General features: G+C 41.8%; 1 protein-coding gene across 1 annotated transcript in view; it reads left to right on the forward strand.

The window, feature by feature from the left end:
• PLEKHM3 (pleckstrin homology domain containing M3) overlaps positions 1–13,110 on the forward strand; it is a 525,809-nt gene that overhangs the window by 280,013 nt on the left and 232,686 nt on the right. Inside the window, exon 6 of the mRNA XM_069225959.1 lies at positions 4,587–4,650. Coding sequence (XP_069082060.1) covers positions 4,587–4,650 — 64 coding nt within the window. The remainder of the gene's footprint in view (positions 1–4,586; positions 4,651–13,110) is intronic.

The raw sequence follows: 13,110 nt of genomic DNA on the forward strand, positions 1-13,110 counted from the left end.
TCTGTAGCAGTGGCGTAACAATGGCCCCTGCAGCCCCAGCGGTTGGGCCAGGGGGCCCCCTCAGCACAGTAGTCTGGCCTAAAGTTCCAGGGGGGGTGGGGGTCCCTTACATGTATTCTGCAGGGGAGGGGAGCTACTCAAGTTTCCTTAGGCCACTGCTCTGCAGACAAGCAATTTAGCCAATGACTCTGAAGGGGGTGATCTCATGGAATTCAGCCACTTAAAAACACTTGTGTAACTCAGCAACATTAAACCAAGTGCACACATTTTAATGTTGCTAAATACGTCTGTACACTGGAAAAGAGTTGTGAGGCACAACAAAGGTTTGGATAATTCATATAGCTTCCATCCTACAGCAAAAAGATTCCCAGGGCAGAGGGCACAAGATGTCAGATGTGAAAGGCGGTGATATAAGATCTGGAATGGCTGTGTGTGAATGGTTGACAGTAAGGTATGCTAATGGGTTCAAATGTAGTCGTCCATTAGTGCTTGAAGGTATTAAAATAAGCAAGGAGGTTAAATGCAGCAGTTGATCCTATAGAATTTGGGGGATTAATCAGCATTACAGGAACAGTCATCTAGGATGATGGAGGGTGTCAGGAGAAGGAATGTGTTTTAGTCACAGGTTTAGGTCAATGTGAGAAAATGAGGTCTATCTGAGGGAGATGTAAGAAGAATGGGACTGAAAAGATTTTAAAGGTGGATGAAAGTTCTGATGTGAAGCATCTTGTATAGATGTGTGGCGCTCCAGCACTTGGTAGTACCTGTGGAATAAATTTAAAAAAATCAAGGTAAGATAAGCAGGCAAAATTTAACTGAAGTGAAGGGAGAACATCTGTTTGTGGACAGGGAGTGGGACAGAGGCTGGCCAAAAGCAACCAAGGTCTAGGTGCTGAAGAACACACCAAATCAGAATCCACTTTTTGTGTGGTGAAAGGCTGGAGACTAAAAAAGAATCGGTGGAAACCACAGAAGTAGGGTCATCATGGATTAGAAGCTGACCAAGATAAATTGTAACATAAGTCAATGGTCTGTTACCATATATAATGCTTGTATGTTAACCTGTAAGTTAAGTGCCTTCTCTATTGCCTTGTCGTATGAGAAAGCAACCCTCTAAGATAACTAGCAAAAATAGGTGACTCATGTTTTACCACAAGGGATGACTTGTGAGAAATCTTCTGATGACATGAGAACTGTAGGGCCACATGTATAATTAATGAATTTTTTGTTCCTTTGAGGGAACTCTATAAAGTAACGTCTAAATATGGAAATCCGTTTTGCCATTTGCACTGTGATAGGGACTCTCTTTTTCCATCTGCGAGAATATGTGTGCCCTGTAAAGTCACCTATAACATAGGAAAATTACCTGTTACCTTCAAGGAACTCTATAAGATAACGTATCACATACACTTCCTGGTCCTTTCTGGAAGCTCTGAAAACACCCTGTACATTAAGTGAGCCCTCTCTTTATTCTCAGCGAGGAGGGAGGGAATCGGAAAGGTTACCTGTAACAAAAGTAATACCTCTGTTGCCATTAGGGATGAGAAAGGAACCCTGTAAGTAAACCTTTTACTGAAAGAAAGCCCAGGGGACCAATAGGTGAGCAACCTATGGGTTAAATCAGAACTGGAGCAGTAGGCTTGGGAAATGAATGAAAAAAAATATATATATCAAGTTAGACCAGAGTAATAAGATGGAATCCTTACTAGGAATAACAGTATGTTGACAGCTAGTACATTAATGATTCTAAATGCTTAATGAGAAAATATAGAAAAATGCTACCAATTTCTTGCCATATTTCTACTGAATATGCAAAATTACGTTTGCATTCTGAGATATACCTGAACTGTAGCCTTCATTGGCTGCTGCACTAAGTGAATGCCCCTACCATGGGAGCCAGTCTGCAGCAAGCAGTCTATTCCTGAGGAACGGTGTAAGCTCCAGGTGCCTGAGGAGGTAGAGGGATCTGGAACCACTGCTGACTTCTTATAAGTCTATCACATAATTAAACTTCAAAGGAAACCTACTAAGAGGCTAGCAGTGAGCCGTAAAGTAATATCTTAATCACTCCAGAATGCAAGTTTGAAGTAGACATCTCTGGATTGACTACAATTGTATTTTATGGCTCACTTGCTAGCCTCTTGGTAGATCTCCTTTCATTGATTAAAGAAGATGGTTCTATGACAATAGTTCTCTGATCATCTTCCATGTTTTTTACATTATTTTTTTTCTCTCTCAAAAAAATCTGTCTGTGCAGACGCATATGCATCTTCAAACCACCTAATTACGGGAAAAGACTAGCTTTGAGAAAAAATATTTTTAGGTCCGTCTCCGCTTTCGTCTTTTATTATTTTTCATTCTTTGCTTTTACTTTATCTTTCCCCTTATGCAGGAGAACATCTCTGTAAATTACACTTGGAATATGGAAACCGCCACATTTCTAATGATTATGCACAATATTGTTTGGTGTAGAACAGCCTTCTTGGATTAGCAACTACTTTGCATGTGACATAGGTGCCCCTTATTTCTTTCTTTCCTCAAGGTGTTTCTTTGGGTTTTGTGACTGTCTAACAAAGTTATTTACCATGGTTATGGCAAACTAATGGATATGATTTCCAGTTTGTGTACGCCTGTCATCTATGATATATTATAGTGTGCTATTTTTTATATACTTTTCACAGCCTTGAAAATGTCATTGATTTGACGAAACGTGTTGCCTATAGAAGAATAACATTGTGTGACAATAAAAGGATTTGAACTTCACCTGTTTCCTATGCATCCTTATTGTGAATGGACTCAGGACTAAAATCAGATTTTAATGCTGAGTACGTTTGGTAGCTCGTGAAAAATAAGTCTCAGTAGTTCCCTAGGGGACCACTGATTTTCACGCCCTGTGTAGTAGGGCTTAAATACCAACTAACATCGCATAGACTATATTTATTGTAATTTACTATACCCACTACTATTGTTACTGAACCTAGTGGATGTGCGGTAATTATTCCACTACTACCTGCACTTATCTTTTTGATATATTTAAAGACAATAGTGAATTTTTCTGCCTATAAATAAAATGATAGTCACATCAAATGATGCCAAGGTGCTTCAGACAAGGAATTGGGGATGTTGCAGTGCTCAAGTGACTGAAATGTGCCAGAGACAGTTGGAATTTGAATAGCACATGTGAAATAAAAACCCAATAGATTTAGATTGAATGATATCGAGCTATCAGTCCTTTAAGGAAAAAGCATGTTGGGGGGGTATTTTTCTGTCACACATGTACAGAGCAGAGCCACATGACGTCATGTGGCTTTAACGGTTTATCAGGACCACGCCGAGCTCACTTCTTCAGTCCCCTCAGTTTCTATTTGTTGGAGCCTCATGATGAGGCAAGTACAATCAGCACTCGAACACAGTTACCTTCTCACTTATTTGGCTCACACTGAATTGCATATAAGCTTTAGATTAAAATTAGAGGAAGTATTTTGTTTTCATGAAAGTTCAAAATTAGTAAGGCTACAATACTAGTATGGTGCCCGGAGGCCAGTGGAAAAGTGTCACAAGTTGATGCTCCACATTTACCTCCGCCTTTTGTCTAAGTAATGGCCTGGTTTGTTCTGCTACTTACCCCATTTAATCCGCTCTGTGATTTAAGCCCCACTGCTAGCATCTTCTTTGCTCAGCTGCTCACACAAGTTCAAATTGCAGCCTTCTTCATTTCCCATTGAATTGGATCTTTCCGCATTCTTAGTAATACATTTTAGACTAACAGATATCTATGGACCAAGAATTTCTTAATGCAGGTGAGAGGAATTAACTAGATAGTTTTGCTGACCCTCAAAAAAGATTGCTGCAGCAGTGCCTAGACTTCTACTTGACGATGAGTGAACTGGTGGTAGTATGAAATCAGATCAGGAGTTGTGCTACGAATGTGACCTGCATTAGGCAAACATCATGATATCTTGGAAACGGGACAAAACACTCTCCAGTCCATAAAGGCCTGAATACCAGATCAGATGAGCTACTTCAGTGTTTTAAATAAATCGGTGGTACAGATGAGCTGAACTCTAAAATACCATCTCAGCAGCGGGACAATTTTGAAAGGAGATGCCACCTCACACCTTCATTAAATACAGGTTTTACAATGGCGTTCTGAAAGTCTGCAATTTATTGAGGTCAAGTGTAGGCATAACAATGGTATTAAGTATTTTGAGAAGAACTCTCAGCACGAATTTACTAGATTGAACTCAGTGGAAATCCGTCTGGATCTTAGTGATCGATTGTGTTTTCTAAGGCCTGTAAGTGACCTCTGGTGATCTCCCTCACCCCGTTTCTAATGCGATCCTAGAGTACATCATTACTAAACAGGTTTTCGTTCATTCTCTTATTCTGCAAATTGAAAACTCAACTTTTTGTTCAAAACTAAGTAATTCAAACAATCAGTGCATCTAGCACGATGTCCTGGTGTCTTTTGTTTGACTCTTTGACCACTTCTCTGACAACTTTGTTTCCCATTTCTTCATATATTTAGGGCACAGCATTGTCCTCCATATCTCAATACTCACAAGCATTTACCTTGATATTTGCAGAATTTTCCCCCGGGAATATCTTTTCCAGCAGATCCACCTGTATTCCCTTGCAGATCTGCAGCAGGTAAGTCACTTTTTTATTTCAGATCTTTATGGCACTAGATTAACTTAATGCAATAATGCTCATGGTTATGCAGTACTAATAATGCTTTAGGGAAAGAATCATAAGCATTTTCATTCTCACTTGAATTTGTATCCATTATTTACTCCACCATTTGGCTAGTTTAACAGAAAATATTTTGTGAATGATCAATGAAATACCTTCTTTGTTTATGAAATGGTCGGGTATTTAAATGTTCATCCACAAGGAAGACCTTTGAGGCACCCTCATCCTAACGCCCTTATTAATTCTCCCCTTATGAAGTTGAGGATTCTGCGTTTTATTCCGGGTCTTGTAAACTGCTGCCCTTCCTTTGTCTCTCTCTGTATTTACTCTACCATGATGGGGCATGATGTGCCAACCATTACACATAATGATGATGCCCTATATTTCTAGGGGAGAGGGTAATACTTAATCAAAGATGTAATGGTTCAATCGGGAACACATTGTGAATAATGTATTTTTTAGCTCGGTAGTTCAACAAGCTAGCTGTACCTCGAATAATTAGGAAATTAATAACATTTCCACAGTGTGTAACATATGTAAAAATACAGAGACAAAGGACAGCAAAATGGCAGATATAGTTACAGTGCATGAACAATCACAGTTTTAATGTATCTAAATAGTAGCAAGCATTGGCTACGTCAATAGGTCTCACCGGTACTACAGGTATTGACTTTTTCAATGTGTTTTAGCCATGTTGTACAGTATTGCGGCTGCTCTGCAGTGTGGCCAGACAAACCGCATCATCGCCCTGTTTTTTGGGTCGAGTCTGCGAGTGCTTGCGCATGCATCTCGTATGCGAGACGCTGTTGTGTTCAGTAAAGGGTTTGGATGCCTGTCTGTCGCTCACCATTTGTTGGTTTGCCTGGCACTCTTCTTTACAGCCTCGTAATTCGTCAAGGCATGTCTGGCATAATTTTCGTTTCTCTGTATGGAGCAGCGATCAACCACTATTTGATTTGAACTTAATTAGTGCCCGTCCGCTGCTCCCGACGTGATCGAGGCACTATTTTGTTCTAACTACCAGTGTCCTGCAAACAGAAGGCTGTTACTGGCCCAGCAGGACAAACAAAATTGCCAAGTTTTATTTTTTAATGCTAACTGTATTTTATTTTGTTAAGTTGTCTTTTCTCAGTATCCACCAGCATTTTTTTGTTTTTGCTCGTTGGCGCTGTTGACAAAAGATGACAATTAACTTTTTTTTTAAATTTTTGTTTTTACTATAAACCGTTTTTGTTTTCAGGAATATTCCCTTGAATTGTTCGAAGCCGGCCTCTTCTCATTTTTTAGGTTTACTGAAAGGTTGAGCCAGCAACAGTGGTTCTAAGAGCAAAGAATGCTGTCAGACAGTTAATTCCTTTATATTTATATCTTATCTTTTCCATTAACTGTTTTGGGTGACTTCTTATAGTTAAGTACCAGTTTCCCCATTTCAAGGCCATAACTCAGAGAGAAAAAAAGCATATTTCCCCCACTTGTATTTGCATTCTTATATACATATGTTTGCAAGTGTGCCTTTACCTGTGTGTCAGTACGTGTCTGCAGGTGTGTGTATGTGTATGACTGCATAAGCATGGATGTGCATAGATACGTATACTAATGGGGTTTGTGTGTATATGTAGAATGTAAGTATACACGGGTATTAAGTACAGAAATGAAGTAAAGTCTTGTGTTTTGCTCTACAGTGAGTGGGGTGACTATGGAGTTGCTCAGTTCTAAGGGAATCGTACTTCATTCATATATCATATGGTACAATAAATGCAAAATTATACTCATTATTTCTGTTTATATTATTTATAGTCATTTTGAATGGGACATAATTACATTTATTTATTTTCACCAATAAACCTCAGACATCTTTATGTACGCTGACATGTAGGCATGTGCACAAACACAGGGAGCACACATAGGCGCCTGGACACGTAGAAACTGGGAAACGCGTGCGCACACACACACACACACACACACACACACACCACCCCACAAACATACACACTTGAAGAAAATACACACAAATCCAGAAAGAAACGTAGAGGATACATACTCGGGTACAGCGGCGGCCACCGTATAACTCAAGGGGAGGGGCAGGGGGCCAGGGGGTTAGGTTTGGATGGAGACGAGGTAAAAATAAAAAAGCACTTACCGTCCCTGCCACCTCCTGCCGCCTTGCACTCCTCTTCTTCTGGTGTCCCAGCATTCGCTGCTGGGACACCAGCAGAGGCTCCCCAGCAATCCTGGCGCTGCTTTCAAGCAAAACCTTGCAAGAAAGCAGCATCAGGATTGGTCTGAGCTGCAGTTACTTCCGCTCAGACACAGCCCTGATGTCTGTGCAGTTTCTCCAGCCTGCTGTTTAACACAGCTGGTCAGGAGAAACCTAAGTGCGCATGCATGTTTGGCTGGCCTCAGACAGCCGGCCAAACACACATATGCACTTAGGTGCACTCTCCCCTCCTCCTCTCTCCCACCTCCCGAGGCCCAGCCCCACCCCTCCCTGCACTGCTGGGTGTGCCAGAAGCAGAAAAATAAAACGATAGTGCAGCTATCGTTTTATTTTTCTGCTTCTGGCACAGCAAGTGGGGCGACGCTCCTTCACCATAGCAAAGGAGCTGCCCCTGCTCAGACACCTACAGGCTGAACACACAGAAGGCACACGTACAAACATTGGCACCTACAGACAGGCACTGAGAATCACAGAAAATGATGCTTAGACGCTTAGTCATTGAAATAAGAACAGCGCTGGTTATGCAAGTTTTAAACAAATCTAAAGAGTGCCCATAATGGCAAGAGGGCAGAAAAGAACGAGTATTATCTGTGTACAATAGGCAAACACAAATTGATTGATGAGGGAAACAGACAGCCGACCAGAAGGAACAACTATAGACGGGTCAGGTACGATTACAGAAGAGAGAGATTAAACTGCAGATGTAGGGACATTGAGAAAGCATGTGAATCAACAGATGCATGAGTGAATAAGTGCATTTGGTGTGCCAATGGATGGATGTACGGATTGATGAATGACGCCATGAGGTTGAGATGCATACATGTGATGTATGTATGCATTTTGTTTGGATGCATAGCCTCATGGATTAATTTGTAGGTGTGGGTGGATGTATGGATACATTTGTGGATGGAAGGATGGATGGATAGATTGATTCATAAGTTCTATGCTGATGGTTGGATGGAGGACGATGGACATATGAAATATAGAAAGATATAAACACATAGTCGCAACTAAATCGCTCAGTGAGTTAAGCTCTCCCTGCTGACCTCTGTGTATTGCTAGCTCTCCCTCATCCGAACTGGCACTCTTTAGCAGTTGAATGCGCTTTATACAAGTGAGCTCCCACAGAATCAGACGGGTGGCTGCCCAGAGGGGGCAGGCAGAGAGGTGGTGCTCATGGACACAGGGGTGCCCCAACCCAATCAGGCTGCAGCAAAGGTGATGTGTTCTCCCGCATACACATTCCTGCAGCCTCACAAGCAGCTGCTGTTTTCTTTTCTGCACCCAGTTCCCTCCACATTCTTTGTCTAAAGACATCATAGGCTGGGGGATGCATTTTCTTTGGAAAATTTGCAGCTGCTTCGATTAGATCGTATAAGATGGGAAAGTAGACACAGACCTAGGAGCTGGGGTGGAGGGTAAATGAGGGTCAAAAAGCTCCTAAACCAAAAGAAACCCCTATGGCGGGAACAGCAGGGCAGGGCTGCAGCTGGACTGCGTGGAGCTCACTGAGCTCCAGTGTAGCTCAGACAGATGTCCACTCAGTCCACTTCTGGCATGCGGAAAAAAAAATTCTGCAGAAAATACTGGATCCTTTATTTCAGATTATAATCACTTTAGGATGTTCCCACAAATATTCCACCCAGGCAGAGGGAGTACGCATACGCAGCAGACAGGAAGGAGAAATGACAAGCGCCAAGAAGTGAGGATATGGCCTAATATTATAGTGGCAGCTCAGCTGAGCTTCAGGGAAAATCCCATCAACTCAAAGAGCCCTTCATTAGCTAGTGCAGGACAGCGGTAGAACTGGGCAAGCACTTTGACTTGTTGTAAGTCTTGTGGGCTTTTAACCACGCCCACCTTACGCCCATCACTTTTACTCGTTCGTGGGGTTGCCTTTCAAAAATCCTTTGTAGTCATTGGTAAATGCTTTATGTTTGTCCCGCCTTGGGGAGGTTTTGTTACCACCTTGCAGACTGCCCCTGTTACATGGATAATTGCACAATTGCCGATATGTTTGACTGAGCAAACCTTTTTTTTCTTTTGTGTGTCCTTCAAGCTTATGCTCATGGCAGCCATGGTGCTTTGAATCGGCTTGCTTGTGTCATCTGTTTAACTTTTCATTTTCAATTTATGTGGCAAGAAAAGTCCAGTTGGGAATTTACAGCACCAATAGCTCTAACTCGAGCAAATGCGAGACCCATTGCATTGGAAATGCCTGTCTTTACTTTAGGCCATGCCGCTTTTGCTTTACATGGCTAAACAAAACATTGACAAAGCCTATATCGCTTGTGTAGGCCAGATCTATTGGCTTTGCCAATCCTTGTTCCTATCAGCAAGAGTGACTTATTGAGGGCAAAAATGAATTGACCCGATCAAAACATCTATTAAAAAGTGACGTCCTTAAAGATATATTTAAAAGATGCAAACCCAATCATCATGAAGCGTTCACGTACAGAAGTCTTGGAGGGCCTTGTTCGTCTTCATGGCATATTGACAGAACAGAACTTCAGGATCTGGCTTTATGTTGCATATAAAAACAAACTCAGAAGCACATAACATACTCACATATTGGCACACATGCACATTGACATGTATATCTGAGATGCAGACCCACACACAAACACTAGCAAACACACACACTGAAACATTTGCACAGACATACTTGCTCACACAACACTCACTCACAAACACAGCAAGGTGGAAACACATAGACGCTGACAAACATTGTTAATGTTTGGACATTGAGCAGATGACTAATAAGTAAATCAGAAGACCAAACATTAACATTCTTAGGGTATCAGTTAATGTTTGGCGCTGGGACACTGTACGTCCAAACTGCTATCCCGTCTGCCTCCCATTTGCTAATCCTTGCTGTTCCGGTGGGAAATTTCTGTTTAAAGTACTCTTGCCATAATAGCAGGTTCAGTTTTGTAGAAAATAAAATGTTTACGAGCGTGCCATTTTTTGTTTATAAAAAGAAACCCTCAAAGAATGGATTTGTTTTTGCAAAACTAAAAAGCCTTGGCAAAGCCATAGGTCTCGCCAACGCAGGAGCTATTGGCATCATTAATGTCTTTTAGCCGTGTTGTACAGCAGCACGGCTGCTATGCAATGTGGCTAAAATGAGAAACAAAAGCACTATGAGGTGGTCAGCGCTGGTCGTGCATAGTTTTTTTTCTGGTGGGAGGGAAGGGCAAGCACCAACAACAGGAGGGTGGAGGAAAGAGGACAAGCCACAATGACAGGTGGTCAAGCAACAATGATGGGAGTGGGGAGGGAGAAGAGCAAGGAATGACAACTGGTGAGGTAGGGAAAGGGACAAGCAACAGTGACAGAAGGGGGTCAGGAAAGAGGCAAGCAACAATAATGGAAGGTGGGAGGGTGCAAGTAACATTGTTGCAGGGTGCAAACAACAATGGGCAAGAAGCAACCATGGACCAAACAACCACGTGGCATGTAACAACAGGAGGGTGGAGGGAAGGTGACAAGCCACAGTGACAAGTGGTCAAGTAACAAAGATGGGAGTGGGGAGGTAGAGGACCAGGGAATGATAACAGGAGGAGTAGGGAGAGGCGCAAGCAATAGTTACAAAACGGGAGAGGAAAGAGGAAAGCAACAATGATGGAAGGTGGGAAAGTGCAAGTAACATCGTGGCAGGGTGCAAACAACAATGGGCAAGAAGCAACAATTGGCCAAACCACGAGGAAAGCAACAACTACCGGGTAAGCATTAAAGACAGAACAATAATGACAGAGCAACAACAACAGGGTGATAACAATGGGGCAACAACGGCATGGGATTGGGGGAAGAAATGGCCTGCAAACACATGCCCTTCTAGGAGTGCTACAATTATATTTTTTCAAAAAGAACCTGAAAGAAAGCACGAGCAGCGGAAAAAACAGTACTCCGGCCATGCTCCAGAGAAGGGAAAAACACACATAAATAAAGTGAAGCCGGCATTTGCTGACCAAACAGGAGCCAGCAAATAAGAATGACGGTGAAGCCAACCAATGGTAATCATTGGGTGGGCTCTAAGCCCCCTTTAAGCTAATAAAATTTCTCACAAGCGACAGCACAAGCACTGTCTCAAGTGAGACCTAAAAATAGGGTACTAGAAAATATAGTGAGGCAACAGTGTGGTGGTTTTAGGTACAAACTCTGCAAAAAGAAGAAAGTATTTGACATATGAACAACAAAGTTATAGTCCTGCTTTTTAGTTAAGCAAGAGGAATCTTGAGTTTAATTAGGTATACAGGCCCCAAACTTATAAGGGTAAAGATTACAAAAACTGGTATTATTGGTGTTTTTATCCATTAACACTCTGCTTTATGGCAATAGGACAAAGATCTACCACACTGCCAACATCAGCTCTAGAAAAACAGACATAAGCCATCAGGACAAAATTGTTATTGTATGATGCACCTATTTAAATAATCTACCAGGCAAAAGATGCAATTATTGCAAACTTACAGAGGGTGAGGAGAAGCACACCAGTGAGAGAGAGAAACACAGAGTGTAGGGGAGAGAAGTGCACGAGGGAGACAGCTGGAAAGCACATGCACTCCCATGGAGTTCTTAATCCAAAATAAAAAAGTAGTGCTTCAAAAGCAAGTAGTATACACATGGAAGCCAGCTAATGAAAACAGATGGTAATGAGGATGTGCTTCATGGAAGGAAATAACCACAAAACACAAATAGATAGTAGGCAAACAAGCGACAAGAGAGGCAACCAATAGGATACAATGGGCGGGCTCCAAGCCCCTTATGCCCTTGGTAAGCAGACAATATGTCTTGCAACAGTCATCACATGCACGGAATAGTAGACAAGACATAAAAATGGACCAGCAGTGCTTCGTAGGTTCAGGCTGAAAAATCAGGCATATGGGTCTGAAGTTCAGTTATATAAGTAAAAAGAAACTTGTAACATTTTTCCATTTCACTGTTAAATCTCTTTCAAACAGTGACACAATGTTAACAAATGATGGTAATCATAAATTATCAGTTTACAGAAAAGATGTGCAGTTGTAATCAAACACAAGATTTCCTTTTACAGAATAAAAAAAATCCCATGATTTGTTATCCCAACCAGTAATTGTGTACAAAACACAAGGCTTAAATGTTCCCCAGTTCGGTTGTTATTATGACTAGCCACTGAAATCAGGAGCGGTTGGTGACATCACATAATAAACCATGTTACAACTTATACTGCATGTCAAGAAAGATGAGAAGGCATTGTTGACAAAACAAAATGCTCACATATGTACGAAGCCTGTATGGATGTACATATGTATGGCACACACACTCAGTGCACCAGAACAGCCAACCCTATAACATTTTCTACCATATGATCATGCAAGGAGAATTAAGGACACAGCATTAGAAAAGGATCAGGGCCATAGAAAATGGGTCATTGACCCCCCAACTGTCTAATGAGGCGTATCCACCCCCACTCCCCAACACTGCAATAAGGTAATTACTCAGATGAACCTCTAATGTCCTGGCAAGGTGTTAAATGGTGTCCAGTGGTGCAGAGCATTCACAACTGAGCTGGAAAACTATTCTGAGTAAAAGGCTTCCAGCTCACAATGTGAATGTGCCTCTTCACCAGGTCACTGTGTAACGAGGTATAAAACGGTGTGTCAAACGGCGACACTGTGCAAGTTGGTAGGCGTTGTGCAGAATTTATTACAAATACAGGTCACATGTTTGCAGTGCATTAGCACTGAACGCATATTATGTTACTAGTACCACAAAGACTGAGTTTCAGGGATCATAGAAGTCAGGCTACCCCACACCTGCGGTCTATTCAGCCCTTCTTCCTCAGGTTTAAGCTAAGTGATCCATTTAGATTCCATCATGGATAAGTCAATTGCCACGTTCCCTCCTCTAGGGCCCAGCTCAGCCAGTTCAATGACCTTCTAGCATACAGAGTCAGGTGTCTGTTTGTGATCCTTAAAATGTTGCCCCAGTGGGACATTGGGATCTGGTTCTTCCTTGGTGTTGCAGGGTTCACAATATATCTTTTGAGTCACTGGCCCACATAATTCTTTCAACAGATGCAGGAGGGGCTTTAGACTACATTATTGGAATTGTAGTTGGTATGATAGTACATTGGTATGGCCATAATCCAGTATGAAGAGTCATGGCATGTTATTTAGATTTTGGATTTGAAATAATTATCTTGATACTCAGGGGCT

The sequence above is a fragment of the Pleurodeles waltl genome, chromosome 3_1 (assembly GCF_031143425.1).
Source record: "Pleurodeles waltl isolate 20211129_DDA chromosome 3_1, aPleWal1.hap1.20221129, whole genome shotgun sequence".
NCBI classification, from domain to species: domain Eukaryota; kingdom Metazoa; phylum Chordata; class Amphibia; order Caudata; family Salamandridae; genus Pleurodeles; species Pleurodeles waltl.